Source organism: Alosa alosa, chromosome 22 (genome assembly GCF_017589495.1).
Source record: "Alosa alosa isolate M-15738 ecotype Scorff River chromosome 22, AALO_Geno_1.1, whole genome shotgun sequence".
In the NCBI taxonomy this organism is placed as follows: domain Eukaryota; kingdom Metazoa; phylum Chordata; class Actinopteri; order Clupeiformes; family Clupeidae; genus Alosa; species Alosa alosa.
This window is the reverse complement of record NC_063210.1, coordinates 24,879,456-24,901,828: the sequence shown is the minus strand read 5'-3', so window position 1 is coordinate 24,901,828 and position 22,373 is coordinate 24,879,456. Positions and strand designations below refer to the sequence as shown.

Genomic DNA, 22,373 nt, shown 5'->3' with positions numbered 1-22,373 from the left:
CACAGCACAGTAGTCACGTGCCCATCAGAAATAAATGTGCACCCTGTGTATTAATGTACAAGTGAACAACTCTGTGTGTGTGTATATGTGAACTGCAGTGTGTGTATGTGTGCAGTGATCAGTATGGTCTTTTTGAGGGAGATGTGAGAACACTGACCTTTTAGCATCATGTTGTGTTAACAGTGTCCAGCAGGGGGCGTCAGGCACAGAGTCCAAGAGGACAGACGAGATGCAGAGGGACTCTGTAGAACACAGGTCAGGTCATGGATCAGGACATTCTGTCAGGCAGTCCCCAAAACCCTCTACAAAACACTTCTGCTTCTGTCAGATTTAATTATGTTTATTTCAGAAACCCACTAGAAACCTATTTTTCTCTTTAAAGTAGGGCACCCTCTTCTCATCATACTTTTCTGTTTCATTTTTATAGTGGATTTTCAGAAAGGTGTAAATGAACCCCTACAGTATGTCTTAATAAGGAGCATATGAGTCAAATAAACTCTACTGTCTGCCAGCCCCCTGAAAACCATGTCACCATGTCTGTCAGTGTGTTTTATAGCCTACAAACTCCCTGCATGTTTACATTTTGTTCCTATTGAGAAAGTTACATTACAGTATGAGCTGTAGTCCCTTTTGATAGATGTGTACAACATACAGTATACATTAATTCATATACATTCTAAAAGGAGTTGGACTGTATCAATATTATAATGATGTTTAGTTAACATGCTCCACTTAAAGGTGTATTTGTGATTCTGTCATTGATCCAGATGGACACCAGAGGAGGCAGAGGTCCATGAGAATTTCAGATCCACACTGAAGAGCAAGTTTCAGCATCTGGTTGAGGGAATACCTAATCAGGGAGAATCCAGACTCCTCCAGGAGATCTACACAGATCTCTACATCAAAAAGGGAGGAGGAGGGGTCAATGATGAACATGAGGTCAGACAGATAGAGAGAGCATCTATTACAAAAGCATCTTGGGGAGAAGCATCACAAGATAGACCAATCAAATGCAGTGACATCTTTAATCCCTTATCTGGACAACACAAACCCATCAGAACAGTGCTGACAAAGGGAGTGGCGGGCATTGGGAAGACAGTCTCTGTGCTGAAGTTCTGCCTGGACTGGGCTGAAGGACATGCCAATCAGGATGTCCACTACATATTTTCTCTTCCTTTCCGAGAGCTGAACCTGATGAAGGACAAAAGATTTAGTCTGGTGGAGCTTCTTCAGCACTTTTTCCCAGAAATAAAAGATTCCAAAATCTTCACCAGTTCAGAGCACAGAGTTATGTTAATCTTTGATGGTCTGGATGAGTGTCGACTTAATCTAGATTTCTGCTCCAACTTGAGATGTTGTGATGTGACAGAGCCAGCCTCAGTGGACGTGCTGCTGACAAACCTCATCAAGAAGAATCTGCTTCCCTCTGCTCTCCTCTGGATCACCACCCGGCCAGCAGCAGCCAATCAGATCCCTCTTAAGTATTTGGACCAGGTGACAGAAATAAGGGGATTCAATGACCCACAGAAAGAGGAGTACTTCAGGAAGAGAATCAGTGATGAGAACCTGGCCTGCAAAACCATCACACACCTGAAGTCATCCAGGAGCCTCTACATCATGTGCCACATTCCAGTCTTCTGCTGGATTTCAGCCACAGTGGTAGAGAGAGCATCAGTTGAATCAGACCATCTAGAAATGCCAAGAACTCTCACTCAAATGTATACTCACTTCCTGATCATTCAGACTTGCATCAAAAAAGAAAAATACACAAAGAGAAAAGAGACAGATGAAGAGATGATTTTCAAACTGGGCAAACTGGCTTTCCAACAGCTGGAGAAAGGCAATCTGATTTTCTATGAGGATGACCTGAGAGAATGTGGAATTGATGTCACAGAAGCATCAGTGTACTCAGGAGTGTGTACTCAGATCTTCAGAGAGGAGTCTGGGCTGCACCAGGGGAAGGTGTTCAGCTTTGTGCATCTGAGCATTCAAGAGTTTCTTGCAGCTTTATATGTGTTCCTCTGTTTCAGAAACCCAGAGAGAAGCATTTCTGACCTACAGCAAGCCACTCCGCTCGCTACTCTGTTCGGAGCTGCAACACTGCATGATCTACACAAGACTGCAGTGGACCTGGCCTTACAGAGTAAGAACGGACACCTGGACCTTTTCCTCCGCTTCCTTTTGGGCCTGTCACTGGAGTCCAATCAGAATCTATTAATGCACCTACTGCCACAGACAATATGTCAACCACAGAGCTCAGAGCAAACGGTCCAGTATGTCAAACAGAAGATCAGAGATGAAGATGATTCAGACAGAAAGATCAACCTGTTCTACTGTCTGAATGAGCTGAATCGTCATGCTGTAGTGGAGAAGATTGACAGGAGCTCTGGAACTCTATATGTAGTCATGCTCTTACCAGGAGAGTGGAAGACTAGGAGATTCCAGGGGAGCAGCTGGATGAGTTTGACCTGCAGAAGTACATAAAGACACCAGAGACTGATCAGACTGAACTCCTCAGTCCAGATGAAGTTCTTCAAGGGCTGGTGCCAGTGGTCACAGCATCCACATCAGCTAAGTGAGTCAAACAGAGAGAGAAAGAGACTGAGTTAGTTTAAGTGTAGTGTCATTGCCATATCACTATCATGTTTAGTGCCATTTCTAATTTATTATGAAGGTCAGAAAGAGGGAAAGAGAGTGTATGTGTTCTTCAGAGGCTGGTTCCAGTGTTCACATCAGCACTGTAGGTAAACCTGTAATGTGTGATATTGTGTGTGCAGGACACTCTATGATCAGGGGCAGATCAACTGGGTGACCTCTGCCACCATAATGACAATATCCTGTCATCCTAAATGCCACTCTAGTAATGAGTTTTGATCTTATTTTTAGTTTAGATTTAGTTTTGGTAGTGATGTTTGATGATGCAAGTTTTGCAACAGAAAGGAAAATGTAGTAAATTATTAAACCCATGAAACAGTGAGGGGAGAATGAGAATGACAGACGCGCGATATGTCAAATAAATGCATCGGTATTTTGGCATTCAAAGGCGCATTTGAATGAGGCTGCTTGCGAGACCGTATAGAGTAGTCATTCTTAAACCATGCTTTACTAAAACCTAGCATAGCCTTCACGCATTTGCACTCGTCTATTTGAATTCATTGGCAAAGTGAAACTAACTTCACCAAGGAGTCAGTCAACGACAAGACAGTTATATGCAGTTACTTTCACTATTGACTGACTGACAATGGGTTACCACCGAAAACATAGGCTGGAAAAAGCAACACTTACCCTAATATTGCTCAAATGAATGAATAAAACAACATTTAGGCTATCCTGCAGAGGAGTTGCTTATATCTCGTGACAGTGCGTCTTCAGCTGTGCTCCATACGTGTCTCTCGCCTCTCCCCTAATCACTTTTAACAGTCATTACCAATTTGCAAATGATGGTGAATAACTACTCATTATGAGATGTACAGTATTTCGTAATATCTTTGTTCTAATTATGTTTCCCATTGTAATCGTGCAATTTGTAATGCTTTGCATGGACGTGCGCTGGTATGCGTTCATGAATGATAGAAGGATGGTGCGTGCACCTGCCAATATGACTGTTGACATGCGCTCTTAAAATAGCATATGAACAACTGGCCATTGACTTCTGACCAGGTTTAGGTGGTGTATGATAGCGATTTTTAGACAGCGCGCTAGGCCCCTCCCTAGGTTGTTAATTGCCACACCCCTGGGCGCAATGCTTAAAAATTAAATGTGCAAAATACCGAATTCAACTTTGCGCGGGTGAATAACGAGTATTACGCCATGCGCTGGTGACCCAAAATAGAGCCCTGTATGAACATTTGAACGTGTGAATAAAAAATATAAATAATTATCCCAGAAAGTCCCAGAAATATGACTTGAATAGAAGTTAGTTAGTTATTAACAAATAATTGATAAACCTTTAGAATACTTTGAGCACTGATGCAGTCAGCATAGGCCTCTTACATTGATGGCAGGTAGGCCTACATTTCATTCCGTTTTCGATGGCAAACGCGAAACAGCGCCAAAATAACCACCAGTGGACAAAAAGAATATTACATGTGTACTGTTAAGACTCGCCATAGAGAATGAATGGGGAAATTACGGAAGTTATAGTTTGACGATGTCGTACTCCCGTGCGGGCCAAATGTTATATACCACGGACATGTTTTGGGGGGCCACCCAAAGTGAGTTGGCGGGCCGTAGTTTGGGGACCACTGCTCTAGACTCTCAAAGTTGAGGTCGACATGCGCGAGCAAAGCTGAACTTCTAGAGAGCAGAATCAAAGCACACGAGCAGAACTCATCTTCCAGGGCACGTATGCCCTCTAGTGGTTGCTTTTTGTACGCGCAGCTGTTTTTCCTTGCCTGCTGCTGCTTGTACTGCTCTCTCTTCAATTTGTTCACATGGACACAATTTGTGTGTGTGTGTGTGTGTGTGTGTGTGTGTGTGTTAACCTGTGATGAATGAAATGTCTGTGTGTGGTCCTCTGATTGTTGAAGTATGATGAGTGTGTGTGTGTATGCCACTGGCTCCCTCTGATGAGTATATGTTGATGAAATGCAGTGTGTGTGTGTGTGTGTGTGTGTGTGTGTGTGTGTGTGTTTTGTTTGTATATCAGTGGCTCTCTCTGGTGAGTAAATGATGATGAAATGCAGTTTTTGGTAGAAACTGTGTGTGTGTGTGTGTGTGTGTGTGTGTGTGTGTGTGTGTGTGTGTGTGTGTGTGTGTGTTAACCTGATGAATGAACTGTATGTGTGTGCTCCTCTGATTGTTGAAGCATGATGAGTGTGTGTGTGTGTGTGTGTGTGGTGTGTGTGTGTGTTGTATAGTTAGAGGTACAGTATGTGAGTGTAATAATCAGATATGTTATCATGTGTTATATTTCTCCAGGCTGCTGTATTGTTCCCTCACAGACAAGAGCTGTGCTGCGATAGCGTCAGCTGGCAGATCAAACTCCTGCAGTTTGAAGGAGCTGAACCTGAGTGGCAATGAGCTTCATGATGCAGGAGTTCAGCATCTCTCAGAGCTCCTCAAGAATCCCCACTGCAAACTGGAGAAACTAGGGTGAGTCTGAACACACAACTACAGATCTCTGTGTGGGGGGAGAACCCAGTGATGACTGTGGGTGGAGGGGATTCATAGGGAGTAGTTTGTGTGTGTGTGTGTGTGTGTGTATGTGTGTGTGTGTGTGTGTGTGTGTGTGTGTGTGTGTGTGTGTGTGTGTGTGTGTGTGTGTGTGTGTGTGTGTGTGTGTGTGTGCGTTTGTGTGTGTGTGTCAGCCTGTGATGAATGAACTGTATGTGTGTGGCCCTCTGATTGTTGAAGTATGATGAGTGCGTGTTTATGCCACTGACTCCCAATTTGTGTGTGTGCGTGTGTGTGTGTGTGTGTGTGTGTGTTTGTTACATCAATAGAGGTATTCACTATATACAGTGGGTCCCAGTTAAAATTGACACTTCATTCACCATCAAGGTGATTCACTCAGCAGGGTGAAATGTAAAAGTACAACTTCAGCAGCAGCAGAGGGGGCAGCATAGTCCGCTGTTATTCGTTCCAACTCGAACGGGACAGAGCATTCGACAGCAAGGGCTGTGATGTGGCGAGTTTTCAGTCGTTTCTCTGTGTTTTTAGCAGCCCTGCAACATGCTAGTCCACTGTAGCCTATAAACTTTGTACATAATGTTAAACATAGTTTTGGATTCAGTGGCAAGATGTCTTGATTGTACAGTGCCTGTCTCTCAGTAATGTTTTAAAATGAGAGCTTGGCAGCTGGCAGTAGGCTACTTTGTTAAAACAGTCATGAGAAGTTAACTTGCTAACAGAACATAAATATGCTGCCCAGAAACCTTGTGAATAGTTCTGATTTGTTTTACTACACTAACGAGGTTGAAATATAGACTTTGCCTACAGCATCTCCTTAACAGTAATGTTAACAAAATGACAGCATTCATATGACAAAGGAAAACGAATTGGGTCCACGCAAGACTGTGCCGCAGCAACCAGTGTGGGCTACAGTCCTACCCAATGGCCTACTTCGAAGCAGATGGCGTTGTCCTAACGGTCGAGTGGGTTAATCTTGTATTTCCAGAACAGGTCTGCAACTTTCAGGCAGTTCTGAGTTCGAATCTAGGCAGGAGCAGAGCCATATATAAAGGCCTAGGCCTATTGTTATCATTTTTGCAAGATGTTGCTCCTGGCAATACTTGTTTATAAGGCGTTTGGTGATTAGTTGATAGCTGTTTTGGGACCGTTAAACGTTCTTTACATTGGCGCATACTGAGGAGTAAAACGACTATTCTGTAGCTGTTACAACTGTAGGCTACAATGATTGCAATACAAAAATATATGGTGTTAGTTTAGTTAGTTTTGTGATGTTTTGCACTTTTGCCTCATGTGTTTCAGGTTTGGGCTTTTTTGGCAACATTGACCTTGGTTAGACTCTGCATATGTTATTTCTCCGTATGGAAAATAAAGTCAATTTTTAGACACCGCCTGTTATTAGTTCAATAACAAGTGTTCCTTGTTAAAACATGTGACTAGTAAAACTCAAATGATTTTAGAAATATTTAGCCAAAGCCAAAAAGTGTTAGAGAGAAGGAGAAACGCCTGTGCAGATGTCTTCTTAATGTTCTTTATTCTTTAGTAAAAGGTGCAGAACATTATTAAACTTTGACTAACGTTTCGATGTCCGTTAGTCAAAAACATCGACACATCGAAACGTTAGTCAAAGTTTAATAATGTTCTGCACCTTTTACTAAAGAATAAAGAAAATTAACCTAGTTTAAATTTCTGAATAAATCATCCATTTGGATAGCCTGACGAGCCAGACCCACATCAAGATGTAGGGTCTGGGAACTCACCATTGGCAGTGCTCAATCCGAGGGGCGGGATAACTACTTCTTTCTAAAAGCCTTTTTTGTCTATCCCTTAACTTGTAAACTACCTGGAAAAAAGATCTGAAAGCAAGAGACTCCTTCCATAATCAGTCAACAGATTAGATATGATGACCCTTATGTTAGACATCCCAATATAAACCTCTGCCTTTAGAAATGTTCCGTACTCAAGGAACCCTTCCTTAAGTATACTTATTTACTCTATTGGTGTAGATTTCCCACTATGAATTAGTGACAATAACTCAAAGACAAACAATCTAAATAGTAGCCTAGAAATCTAGATGCACCCTATCGGCAGCAAATATAATTTGCAGCCAGGGTAGTCTAGCAACTCTCTGTTGGCTTGCAAGCTGTAAAAAACAAACTTAGGTCAGGCCAATCTCATCGTGTATAGAGAGGGGAAATTGTATAGCCTATAATTAGCTAAGTCACATTTGGCCATATGGTGTTTATCATAGCAGGCTTGTGCACAATTCAGAATTGAATTGAGAATGACTCCTAAATTCCAATTCAATTCTTGAATTTGAATTGAATTTGAATTAAGGTCAAAAACAGGATGTAGAATTACAATTCGAATTTGAATTAAAGGAAGTAGAATTGAAATTCAATGAAATTCGAAGAAATTGATTTACATAATTTAAGGGTAGTGTTTAATCAATGAAGCTTCACAGTATATGTCTGATATGATTGCATTAAACACACAACATTTAACTTAAAACAGTAACAAATTACATTTCCACACTGTTAAACATAATAGTTTTACTTACTTAAAATGTTCTAGTAGAATTCAGGTTTTGTCTTTTGTTGAGATTACTTGCGTAAAATGAGTGTTACTTAATTTTGAGGTAGAAAGGTAAACATGCAAACTTATTGTCCTTGCAATTCCCATTCCAGATTTGTCTGTAATATCAAGTTGTGCAAACAAACGCTCACTTAGTTTAGTGAACTTACAGTACACAGAATTGCTATTTCAACTAACTTGGTCATTACAATTACAAGTAAAGTATACTGCATGTTTATTAAACACAACAGGTGTATTGAAGTTGTGCTAACTAATGTCACAATTTAGGTAACTGATATGACAAAATTGGATTTCCAGAATGCCACAGGCCCTTTTCATATTAGAATGTTTTGTCTGTTTAAGTGTAAGCTTAAACTACCGTGATCAATTTAAGTTCCCGTGCCCCCGCTGAAAGTCTCATGCGCTTATCGTTACACTATCAAATCTATAAGTAACCGTGACAAATAGGGTATCCGATATATAAACTCACGCCATTGTATTATTATATATGTTTGGTAATGGCTCACTGCGTCATGGAAGCAGTTAAGTCAAGTCGCATCAAAATAGTAGTGGCAGAACTCCCAAGTGACACCATGTGGTTGTTTGTGTCAACTGCAGTTTGTGCCATTTCTGCTGAGAAAATGGGGTGCGTGATTCATGAAGGAACCCGTCCAAACTTAACTGGGACCCACTGTATCTGTGATACATACATTGCAATGGAGTCACAGTGTGATGGTCTGTGTGTGCGTTTTTGTGTGTGTGTGTGTCAACCTGTGATGTATGAACTGTATGTGTGTGGCCCTCTGATTGTTGAAGTATGATGAGTGCTTATGTATGATGAGCAAACTAAGTCAATCATGATGAAAAGCATTACCAAAACTCAAATAATAGCCGGGCTTTTATTTTCCCAAATCGCCAAACTGCACCTGGGTAGTATTAGAGACAGGCCTATATGAGACAGGCCTTTAATTCCCTTTACACAAAACTTTTCCTCTGTAAAGATGGAAAATATTATCGAATTAATTATTTCAAACACACTGAATGTCTACCTATATGACTAGGCTATCTGATGACAATTATGGATCATCATTCATTTAGTGTTGAGATGTTGTTCATTGAGTGAGATACAGTAAGATCCAAATAGCGGAGATAGCCAGAACAGATGAAACATCACGTTTTAATTAAAACGTAATCTACAAAGAGATATCGTATCACACTGAAAGGTCATATTTTGTCACTAGCAAATAGCCTATATCGGTCCTTTGTCAAATACAGTTGCATTATCAGCCCTGACCAAAACCGTTCATGAATTATTTATGCAAAAGTGGAACAAGCTTAATGTTTCATTCTCCCTCCTTTTCGGCATGAATGAAACAGCATGAGAGAGCATGAGCCATATTGTTTCTCCTGTTTTGTATTTGCCAAATTTGTCAACAGTCTACATTCAAATCATAGCCTACTTTCAGGCGCGTGTGAACATATTTTTGACCAGGGGTGCTGAATAACAAAATAATCATGGATGTCCGACGATTTCTCCCCCAGCATATGATTCGAATTTAGACAGCTAAATACGCCATTTCACCGTTGTGTATGAGTGGTCTAAGAGTGAGAAGTTTTATAATGCCCTGGGCAGCCACATTCCACTGCAACTATGCGCAGCACTTGCCACTCCGACTCATCAATAAAAACTGTGCGCGCACACACCAGTCACATAGAAGCGCACTTGACTTTACATCATTAACCTATTTCAATAGGTTATATAGCCAGAGAATGTCCATAGACAGGCTCTGATATAGCCTAGTCTAAGGTATATTCCTTTTCTGACTTCTTTCTCTTTATCGCCATGGCAAATTTTAAACACAAGGGATGAATTGAACGATGAGGAAGTCGGACATATAGGCATAGTTCATATTGGAAAAAAAGTTATACAATTTGGAACTCTGGCTTTTCCCCACCGCAGTCTTTTAATGGCATCTAATCATAACGTGCACAGTCTGCGCCATACTTAAGCCCAAATCACACCAAAGATTCGCAACGAGATGAGCAGCAACTTCATGCAACATTCTAAAATCTTGCAACTGTGACCAGACATGTGAATGCTTTGCGACGGCTTGTAACGACATGCAACATCTAATTCACACTGCTGTAACCTCCTTTCTGTAACGGTTTCGTGTCATTGCGAATCTTTAAACAGACGATCTGGACGGGTTTTAGAATATTAAATACAACCCGAAACTAAAACAGACCAGGCCTCTACTGGAGACCGCCTTTAACCCAAACCTGTAGCCACGCTTAGTATGCGTTTTCAAGAGACAGGCGTCTCTTAGGGACTCGGCGATTATTTGAAGTTTTACGGTATGTGTGTGTGTGTGCGTGTGTGTGTGTGTGTGTGTTGTATAGTTAGAGGTACAGTATGTGAGTGTAATAATCAGATATGTGTTATGTTTCTCCAGGCTGATGAGTTGTTCCCTCACAGAGAATAGCTGTGCTGCGATAGCGTCAGCTGCCAGATCAAACTCCTGCAGTTTGAAGGAGCTGGACCTGAGTGGCAATGAGCTTCATGATGCAGGAGTTCAGCATCTCTCAGAGCTCCTCAAGAATCCCCACTGCAAACTGGAGACACTAGTGTGAGTCTGAACACACAACAACAGATCTGTGTGTGGGGGGAGAACCCACTGATGAGTGTGGGTGGAGTGGATTCATAGGGAGTAGTTCACTACTGTGTGTGTGTGTGTGTGTGTGTGTGTGTGTGTGTGTGTGTTAACCTGTGATGAATGTACTGTATGTTTTTGGCCCTCTGATTGTTGAAGTTTTATGAGTGTGTGTGTGTGTGTGTGTGTGTGTGTGTATTTGTACATTTTATAGTGTGCAAACTGGAGAAACTAATCTGCTGTTGTTAACACATTAGTAATCATTTGTCCTCTAGAGTGGATGGTCGTACCTTCCTAAAGGAGAGTACAGCAGCAGCAGCAGCCTCTGCTAGCAGCTCCCACTCAGATGCTGCAGAGCTGCACCTCAGAGACAAAGTCCAGCAGGACCCAGGAGCACAGCTGCTCTCTCTGGACACTCACACGTGAGTCAACAAACAACTTTGCACACAAATGCAGTACTCACCTTAACGCAACTCCAGCAAGTCTACCTGAGGCCCCCTTTACGGTTATTTTGACAAACGGAGACATTTCCCTTTGTTTGTGCCCTTTGTTTACACGCAAATGGTTATTCGCCTGAAAAGGATTATTTCCAAAAACACAGATTTTGGAAAACTTCGGTTGCACGTTTGCATGTAAACTGTCAAAAACGGAGGTTTAGGCAGCCAATGTCACAGTAGGCCTATGCACCAGAACTTGCACCTGTGCCAAAAGTGCAACCTAGGTTTAGCCTACATTTTCCTTTGGCTATAGTGATCATGGATCATTCAGAGGAGCAGTCGCATTTATGTTGGTGCAAACTCTTTTATAAATGCAGAGACCAAATTGCAAATAATGCATATATTATACGTAATCGGACACTCACACACACACACACTCACACACACACACACACACACACACACACACACACACACACACACACACACACACCCACACTCTCTCTCTCTCTCTCTCACACACACACACACCCTCTCTCTCTCTCTCTCTCTCTCTCTCTCACACACACACACACACAGACACTCACACACTCTCCCTCTCTCACACACACACATAACACACACACTCACACACTCTCTCTCTCACACACTCACACACACATCTGTAAATTAGCAATGCCAACTTGGGAATTGAATGGGCACCATGTTGGATACCGATATATATATTGACAAACTTTGATGATAACATTTATACAAGATAGATACGTAGATAGATACTTTATTGATCCCCAAGGGGAAATTCAAGGTCCCAGTAGCTTAAGACATCACACACAACATACACTACAACATAAACAGGATGATAAAATAACAAATCCACTTAACTAAAAAGAACAGTAAAAGACACTAAATATACTAAAACAAGGATTTACATGGATGTACTAAGGATGTATAAGCATGAGGCGCTTGCAGTGACAGTGCTGCTGATCAAGAGAGGCAGCTCTTCAGTCTGACGAACTGTGGCCACTCTGTCAGGTAGTCTGCAATCCAGGATACTAGGTGAGCATCCACACCCATCTGCAGGAGCTTGTCACCCAGTCTGGTATCCAACCTGGCGGAGTTAGCCAAACTCTCTCTATATGACTCTATATGAGAGGGGCGCCCCCTGCAGGTGGTCACAGGTGCAGCTCTCCATAAAGGTGGGGGCAAAGATAATTAATGCGTAGCAAGATGGGTCGTTCTAGTTCATGTCTATGAGGGCAAAGTGGAGTTCAGTCAGAGACGCTCTGGTTCAGTCCCCGCCTGCACAGGGGCGTGTCACTGACGTACGACTGACGTTTGAACGCCTCGGATTCCACGCCAGACAGAAGCCGGAGTACAAAACAAACTTGGTGTACATCTTCATTAATGTTGATTTTCTCCCGACTGGAGGGTAATACTGTCACGACATTCTCCTGAAATGGGGAGGAGGGATTGGAGATCATGATACTGTGTCCGAAATGTGCATCCATTGCTCAGAAAAATAAGGCTTTGACAAATTCTGGGAAATTCTTGGATTCTGCCATAGACCTCAATGTTAAAAAGGGAGCCCCCCCCCCCCCCCCCTCGTGCGGGGCGTGTACTACTGCTACCCTATTTGCATACATTCCCGGGGACAAGAAATGGCCTCTCAGGAAGTATCTTCGTAATCAACCATCTTTGGTGGGGGTCCAGTTCCTCCAGCAGGGCCAGCATGATGCTGCAGGCTGTATCTCCCTTCCTGTGCACCCAACACACACTCTAGGTTACGCTAGACTTTTTGTGGCACTGCAAGCAAAGAGTGTGTGTGTGTGAGTGTCAGAGATGAAATGGAAGGAGTGTGAATCTGGCCTTTATTATCATCAACTTCAGCAATTCCTTCTGAACACCATGACCTGACCAGTGTGTTGAGGGAAATATGTGTCATTGTGCTGCTATTTCTGTGTTCAAACTATTTCTGTGTGTGTGTGTGTACTGTATGTGTGTGTGTGTGTGTGTGTGTGTGTATGTATGTGTGTGTGTGTGTGTGTGTGTGTGTGTGTGTGTTTTTTCTTTTTTAAAGGGAGGAACACCTCATTGATGCCCCACAGAGGAGCTGTGAATCCTGTGCTGAAGTTCCAGACTCCAGCCACTGGGTCCTGTTGAAGCCTGAAGTCTCCACAGATGAGAGTGTCTCCACCTATAGCCTGAGCTCTCCTGCAGGGAGGTATGAGTGCTCAGAGTCTGGTCTGCGCTGGACATGTGATGGTCCAGTCACCCTGCAGTACTGCTTCATGGACTGGCATGTCTTTGCTGAAGAGCTGGCCCACATGCAGTCCAGACCAGCTGGTCCTCTGATGGACATCAGGGTCATGTCAGGAGAGCTGGAGGAGATCCACCTGCCACATTTCCTCTGTTTGGGGGGTTTTGAGGCGTCTGTGGGTGATGCTGTGAGGGTCCTGCATGGGCGGGAGAGTGGAGTGTGTGTGGAGGTGTGTGAGCTGACCCGACACCATGCCAGGCTTCTCCACCCCTCCTTCTCTCTGTTAGGGCTGGTGTATTACCTGAAGGATCTGTTTTCTTCCAAAGTCCACTGTGAGCTGCTGCTCTTCTGCACCTGCACCGCCTCCTCTGGTTCTCCAGGCCTACCTGGTGCCGACCCACCAACGACCCAGCTCACATCCGGGCCATCCTCCAGAAGGATGTGGGAGAAGGAGAAGACAGGGGTGTGGATCGACAAACCCCGGCCTTGGGCTCACTCCGAGAGATGGACACCTTTTGTGTGAGGACATCGTTCCATCTGAGATTCAGCCCGAGAAGATGAACCTGTGGCGCTTCCACTGGTAACTTCCAGTGAGGTGTACATGGAGCAGCCAGAGGAGGAATTTGATATGGAGGTCATCAGCTCTCAACAGCCCATCTGGACAGTCAAGATCCGCAGACGTGACTACTGCAAGCCCAGCAGGAGCCCAGGACAGGGCAGCAGCCAGGGGACAAACACAGGTGTACACACACACACACACACACACACACACACACACATACACACAAACACAGGTACTTATACCCCCGCCACAAGCACACACAAGCACACATACACACCTAGACACACACACTGCAGCTTTACTGAAAATGTCAGTTTAGTGAAGGAGCACACTAACATACACGCACACACACACGCACACACATGCGCACACACACCCACACACACACACACACACCAGGGCAGGTATATGGGACACCTTGTGCAGAGTACCATACAAGGTGACACACAGATGGTTCCTCAGGTGGTCTAACTCACTCACTATCCTCTCTGTTGTGAGCAGAGCGGCTGTCCCAGGTGCGGCCCGACCTCATCAGTGGAGTGTCCAGAGGTGTCCTGAGGAGCATGCTGGACCGTCTCCAGGCCCACAGGCTTCCTGTGCTGAGCAGCAGGGAGGCTGAAGAGGTCCTGCAGAGGAGCCAGGTGCTGCAGGACCAGGTGAGCTGCCTGGTGGACATGGTGCACAGGAAGGGAGATACAGCCTGCAGCATCATGCTGGCCCTGCTGGAGGAACTGGACCCCCACCTGCATGGAGAGCTGCGCCTGTGAGCACCTGCAGGGGGCGCCCCTCTCACTCTGTGCTCAGTGTGTCAGCACCAGGAAAGTGTTTGCATGTGTCTAAGTCAGAGAGAGAGAGGGAGAGAGAGAAAGAGAGGGAGAGACAGAGGGATGGTACCTGTGAGTAGGACTTGATAAGGAGAGAGAGAGAAAGAGCAGTACAGCTATTACTCATTTTGCATCACACCTTATCTCAGGAAAGTTGGGTGTTTGTATTAGGACTGGGCGATATGGCTGAAAACTGTATCACGATATAAGTATTTCATATCAATCGATATAGATAATTATTGATTTTTAAAAATCTATTTCAGATAAGACCAGAAGGAAAAAAAAGTTACATTTAAACACTTTTATTTTAAACTGGTAGAGTTGCACATACTAGCTACAATGCAAGATATATTTAGCCTAAAAAGGATAAAGTTCCTGTGCACAGCCTTCCAGGTGCTGGTGAGGTGCAGTCGTCAATAGATTAAAAGGAAAGTGAAGGATCACCGCACACTGGTGGAATTTCTTTGCTGGTTTATTTTTTAGTGAACAACGTGTTTCGATATATATTTAGCCTATTTATTTATGGACAACGTAAGGCAGGAGGTGTGTGTTGCTTTTAATTATCAAATGTTCTATCGAACGTATTTTTCATTGATATCGATTACATGTCTATTGCGATACATATCGCTATCGTTTTATCGCCCAGCCCTTGTTTGTATGATAGTAAGATCAGTGATTAATGTGTTTTTGTTGTAAACTTTTAATTTTCTCAGTTCGTTGTGGTCTCAGTTTACTCTGACCATGTTTTCTGCGTTAAAGAAAATTATAAGGCTGATACAAGGACGGACCATGACTCTGGTCTCACATGAATCACGTCCAATCATGATGCAGGTCTAACATGACTCATATGAATCAAGTCCAATCATGATGCAGGGCTAACATGACTCATATGAATCAAGTCTAATCATGATGCAGGTCTAACATGACTCATATGAATCAAGTCCAATCATGATGCAGGTCTAACATGACTCATATGAATCAAGTCCAATCATGATGCAGGTCTAACATGACTCATATGAATCAAGTCCAATCATGATGCAGGTCTAACATGACTCATATGAATCAAGTCCAATCATGATGCAGGGCTAACATGACTCATATGAATCAAGTCTAATCATGATGCAGGTCTAACATGACTCATATGAATCAAGTCCAATCATGATGCAGGTCTAACATGACTCTGGTCTCACATGAATCAAGTCCAATCATGATGCAGGTCTAACATGACTCATATGAATCAAGTCCAATCATGATGCAGGTCTAACATGACTCATATGAATCAAGTCCAATCATGATGCAGGTCTAACATGACTCATATGAATCAAGTCCAATCATGATGCAGGTCTAACATGACTCTGGTCTCACATGAATCAAGTCCAATCATGATGCAGGTCTAACATGACTCATATGAATCAAGTCCAATCATGATGGTAGGTCTAACATGACTCATATGAATCAAGTCCAATCATGATGCAGGTCTAACATGACTCATATTAATCAAGTCCAATCATGATGCAGGTCTAACATGACTCACATGAATCAAGTCCAATCATGATGCAGGTCTAACTTTTCACTGGTGTTCCTCTGTCAGTACCTCTGTTTCAGATCATTAGTGTTAATCAGTACATTCACAACATAATGTCTGATCACTAACCAGTGGGTTTTTAATTTTCCATGGATGATTTAGTGTCTGTTTTCATTTGGGTGTGATCTTACTGACAGATCATAATGCATTCCTAGGAATCAGGGATATTGGCATTACAAATTACATTAAAATGACATTACAAATTATTAGATTACAAGGAAGTTTATTGTCACATGCATATAGTTACTGGAAGTAAGAAATGCAGTGAAATTATGTCTGTGTCAGCCTATTTGTGCATTAATGGGGGTAAAAGTGCAGTAGAAGAGGGGGTTTAGTAGATTAAAGGGCTGCATAAAAAGGTGGGGGGAGGATTGGGATTGGGTGGGGGGTACCCAACAAGGGAGCACCTAAGAGCAACAGGGGCAAGGAAAAACTCCCTTACCAAGGAAGAAACCTTGGGCAGATCCACGGCTCAAGGGGGCTAACCTAACTGCCAGGGGTCTTGGTGTGTGTGTTTGGGGGATGACAGGGAGATGGGATAGTGTGCTGTGTATGTGGGGAGAGGGCAGTGTGCAATATGTGTGTTGGAGAAGCTTCCTCATGAGACAATGTGCTGTGTATTGGGGGATTATGTTTTACCCCAGGTACTTATTGTGCTATATTGTTGCAATTATTAAAAACAAATAAACAAATACATCTTTGGTGGAAAGTTACAGTGATTCGGACAGTGTCAGTAAGTGGTGATTACATAATACTTGGTTTCCACAGTGCTGCCACCTTGTGGTCTGGAGTGCAGTAGATTACTCCGCCTATCCCATATAGCTTGGGCTCCTGCATGCTTTGCCCTGTTCATGGTAGCTTCTTCTGGTCTGGTTCACATGGAAACACAGCCTGAGACCCAGTGTGGAGAATGGGTTTCATACTACAGACATGCTCAATCAACCACAGATGGAAGAGAATGTCATACTGACACACACACACAGCGGGCTACACACTACTGTAGGCCGGCTTCACACACACACACACACACACACAGCGGGCTACACACTACTGTAGGCCGGCTTCACACAAACACACACACACACACACACAGCGGGCTACACACTACTGTTGGCCTGCTCCACACACACACAGCGGGCTACACACTACTGTAGGCCGGCTTCACACACACACACACACACACACAGCGGGCTACACACTACTGTAGGCCGGCTTCACACACACACACACACACACACACACACACACACACACAGCGGGCTACACATTCTGTTGGCCTGCTCCACACACACACAGCGGGCTACACACTACTGTAGGCCGGCTTCACACACACACACACACACACACACAGCTGGCTACTACTAATTACTGTGTAATGGGCTTCACACACTACTGTAGGAATAATAACACACACACACACACACAACACACAGCCTGCTCCACTGCTGTTGGCCAGGCTTCACACACACACACACACACACACACACACACACAGCAGGCCCGACACTACTGCTGGCACCACACACACACACACAGCGGGCTACACACACTGTAGGCCAAAGCCACACACACACACACACACACACACAGCGGGCTACACACTACTGTAGGCCGGCTTCACACACACACACACACACACACACACACACACACACACAGCGGGCTACACACTACTGTAGGCCGGCTTCACACACACACACACACACACACACACACACACACACACAGGGCTACACACTACTGTAGGCCGGCTTCACACACACACACACACACACACACACACACACACACACACAGCCGGTTTCACACTACTGTGGCACGGGTTTCACACACACAGCACACACACACACTGTAGGCACACACACACACACAGCGGCACACACACTACTGTAGGCCGCTCCACACCTGGTTTCACACACACACACACAGCGGGCTACACACTACTGTAGGCCGGCTTCACACACACACACACACACACACACACACACACAGCGGGCTACACACTACTGTAGGCCGGCTTTCACACACACACACACACACACACACACACACACACAGCGGGCTACACACTACTGTAGGCCGGCTTCACACACACACACACACACACACACACACACACACAGCGGGCTACACACACACTACTGTAGGCCCGGCTTCATTACCACACACACACACACACACACACACACACACACACACAGTGGGCTACACACTACTGTAGGCGGCTTCACACACACACACACACAACAATAGGGCTACACACTGCTGTTGGCCCGTCTCCACACACATGGGCTACACACTACTGTAGGCCGGCTTCACACACACAGCGGGCTACACACTACTGTTGGCCTGCTTCCTTGGACACACAATATAGATCCACAAGGGCATGTGTTTATCATGGCCAGGGCGATTGAATACATTCTTCTCCGTCTCCTCCTTCTGCCATTTCGTTCCAGCTAATTTTCTCAGTCACAAAGATCTCAAGTCCACATGCTGAAAGGATAAGAGTTTGATATTCTTTACTTAATTCAGTTCACGACTCTGCACGATTAAGATTATTGACATCTGTCCTCACAATGTCTGCCTCCTTGTTGTCCCTGTCAAGGTGGCCTTAATTGTGGACACTGTGTCATACTCCTGTGCGGGCCTGATGCTAATATACCACGGATATGTTTTGGGGGACCACCCAAAATGAGGTTGCGGGCCGTAGTTTGGGAACCACTGATATAAAACAATGATCACTACGGTCTGACTGAGTTCAAAGTCACATGGAAGTCAAGGGCAGTAAACGGAACGCTTTGGATGGCTGCACAGACAGTGTGTGTTAAGCTACTGAAAAGTTACTTGATTCTGGAAATAGTGACGTTACCGCCAAGCTACTGAGAATTGTAGCTAGTTACTAGCGGCGCTACAAGCACTGGCTATACTCTCTCACACACGCTACTAAACTCTCTCACAAACACTACTATACTGTAGGCCTACTCTCTCACATACACTACTATACTCTCTCACATACACTTCTTTACTCTCTCACAAACACGACTATACCCAGTCATACATACATATAGAAGGAGTTATAATAGTGAGTGTGTATGAGTATAGTGGTGTATATGCAAGATCAGGGTTCTAAATTAACACCCGCCAACCGGCCAAATGTGGGTTAAAATTCATTTTGGCGGGTGTTAATAAAAACTTACTAGCCAGTTTGGCTGGTGATGCATGAGGCGTGCTTCGTCATATATCCCCTGGCGGTAGCTCTTCCAACGGGTCCCGATTGCACGAAGAGATGAAGCGAACGGAGCGTCTACCAGAAAACTCAAGAAATTAGAAGAACGAACGGAGCCAGAGCAGGGAGCATAGACTGAACGAGGAGGAAGTTAGCCAGTAAAGTAAAGTAAAAAGTACATAACACATGTACATAACACAAATACATAACACGTTACGAAATATTAACACAATTAAGGCATTGTGTTTACCTAGCCTATTTCCTTTTTGGGAGGCTGATGTCATGTAGCGGAGGCCGCAAAACCTGAAGCAGCTAGATTGTTTATTTTATTGTCTATAGCTGAAGATGGAGAGGAATGTGAGAAGCTTGTATAGGCAAAAATGATCAGTTTTAAAAAGTTGCCTGATCAGTGATCACCACCACCACACGACGACTGTCATAAGCCAATAAATAGTAGGCCTAGCTGGACTGCAAACTGTTTTTTACTCTTGTTAGAGAAAGTATACAATGTAAACATGCACTAACAGCATGTTACATAAAGATGATACTTTTCAGGTCCTCTCTATAAAGATCCAACTTGAACGTAGGCCCTATGCTACTGCATTTAATTGAGAGCGCGTCTGAGCACACGTGAGAGGGAGAGAAAACGAGTAGCAGTTTCCAGCTGGCTTGTCATTGTTGATGATAATTGATATTTCCTTTTTATTAAGTTAAGATTAAACTAAATGCAGCGGTGGTTGGGACAGACTTATGGAGGCGAGAAGAGGAATGGAGCAGCGGATGAGGATATCGACAGAGAAATAGATATAGATAGTGTGTCCATGCCAACAATGTTAATAAAGATCAAATGCATTCAGTGACACTCATCTCATAAACTCATAATTCTCTTATTTTCACCGGAAACAAATTGGCTAGTAGAAATTCTGATTGGCTAGTAACTTTAGAAAGTTACCAGCCACATTGGCTGGTGATCAGAAAAGTTAATTTAGAACCCTGTGCAAGATTATGATAGTGTGTGTCAGACCAAGTATGAATTATTTCTTAGGCGGCCCCTCATAATACACACACACACACACACATACACACAAGGCAAGTATTGGAGACACCTTGTGCAGACTACTATCACACACAGATAGGCTTCTGCAGGGAAATCACCAAACCTCTTCCATCGAGGGTCATCTGTTTTATCCAGAGCTTTCCCTGTGAGGATGTCACCTAAGCTATCCTGCTTGTCTTGTTGACAGTACTGTGCTAAAAGTCAGGCTTTTTAATTGTGTATTTCAGGTAATATCAATCAAATTGCAGTTGTGTTGTTTTGATTGAGTAAAGATAAATCTAATAAGAGTACCTAATTACAGCTCGACTGAAATTAAAATATAGAAATGCAAAATTAAAACGAAAAACAAAATGTAGAAAAAATATTTAGGAAAATTCATTAAAATAGTGGATACAGCGTTTTGGAACCAAACTCATCATATTTACTTATCAGTGAACGGCATACACAGTGCATACAAGATGCATGGCTAATGCAAAAAGAGGTATATAAACACGTTTAAGACGCATGACTAATGCAAAAACAGATGTATAAACGTGTTTAAGATGCATGGCTAATGCAAAAAGAGATATATAAACATGTTTAAGACGCATGACTAATGCAAAAACAGATATATAAACATGTTTAAGATGCATGACTAATGCAAAAACAGATGTATAAACGTGTTTAAGACGCATGGCTAATGCAAAAGGAGATATACTGTATAAATGTGTTTAGGACACATGACTAATGCAAAAACGGATGTATAAACGTGTTTAAGACGCATGGCTAATGCAAAAGGAGATATACTGTATAAATGTGTTTAAGACGCATGGCTAATGCAAAAACGGATGTATAAACATGTTTAAGACGCATGGCTAATGCAAAAGGAGATATACTGTATAAATGTGTTTAAGATGCATGGCTAATGCACAGTGGCGTAACAAACCAATAGTGGGCCCAGGTGCGCCACGGGGGCCCCAGGGAGAGCGCCACGGGGGCCCCATATCGACATACTTTGGCCCAGGATGAATTAGCTCTGATACATGCAATACACATTAAGGGTGACTTCAATTGTTTATGCAAAGGGCCTGAGGCACCGAAGTAGTTTAGTAGTTACAGATTACAATTTCAAATAAAAAACACATGACTACATACATACATAACATCCATTACATGTGAAAACATTAAAAATAATTTTATTAACAGTCTGCAGGCCAGGGTAATCTAATATTACTGCATTAACATCAACTCGCATGGAATTATGGGAACACTCAATGCGCTCAATGCGCCTCTTCAACCCTCTGCTGAAACTGCAAGCGTAGATTGCTTGCTTATAAACTCGCACTGCGCAGAAACAAAACTTAATGTAGCCTAACTTATTTAACCGTGCAGAAACCAAATAAAATCATTCCTATGCATACAATCCCCAATATGCGTGAATTAGGCCATTAGAAGAAGGCCATCTTACGAGCCTTTCGTTGTGCAAAATCGTCAACGATGTTCCCAATATGTAATGCTCTGGCTCTCGTATTTTCAGTGGACAGGATAGCTAACCCACTGAGCCTCTCCTGCCCCATGCTGCTCCTTAGGTAGGTCTTAATAAGTTTGAGTTTGGAAAAAGATCGCTCAGCTGTTGCCACAGTCACAGGCAATGTCAGAAACAACATGAGTATACACTTCCCCGAATGTGGATGTTACACTGTCATAATCTACCACCAGCATTTTGGCAAGTTGAAAAATAGATGACTTCTGTGAAATCTCTGCTTTAAATGAAGACCTGAATGAGAGGAGTTGTGTTGGGAATGTCGGTGCAATGTCCCTGCTATAATGGTCTGACAAACGCCTTGCCTTTTCAAGCAGTTCATCATCACCTGCGAAAGTTGAAGGGTCATAGGACGAAAGACTCAAACACACATGACAAGTTTCCCGCATACTTGCAAATCTTTGGGAGAGCTGACTCTCTGCATCGGTTAAGCGTTCATCTTCCGATAGTTCGTCAAAGTGACACTTCACTCTCCGTGCTCTAACATTTTCAAATGTACTCTGAACCCCCATTTATTTGCGAGCGTCTGCGCTGCGCTGTAGCCTTGG

General features: G+C 43.5%; 2 protein-coding genes across 2 annotated transcripts; both read left to right on the top strand.

Annotated features, from left to right (window-relative positions):
• Positions 1–229: 229 nt before the first annotated feature.
• LOC125287192 (protein NLRC3-like) lies at positions 230–13,572 on the top strand. The gene is given in 7 exon segments (XM_048232755.1): positions 230–255; positions 768–2,443; positions 2,446–2,575; positions 4,921–5,094; positions 10,158–10,331; positions 10,631–10,777; positions 12,870–13,572. Coding segments are annotated over 7 exon segments (3,030 nt in total).
• Positions 13,573–13,645: 73 nt separating this feature from the next.
• LOC125287767 (caspase-1-like) lies at positions 13,646–14,611 on the top strand. The gene is made up of 2 exons (XM_048233789.1): positions 13,646–13,789; positions 14,113–14,611. The coding sequence occupies exons 1-2, from the start codon at positions 13,651–13,653 to the stop codon at positions 14,376–14,378; spliced, it is 405 nt and encodes a 134-aa protein (XP_048089746.1). The 5' UTR covers positions 13,646–13,650; the 3' UTR covers positions 14,379–14,611.
• Positions 14,612–22,373: the final 7,762 nt, after the last annotated feature.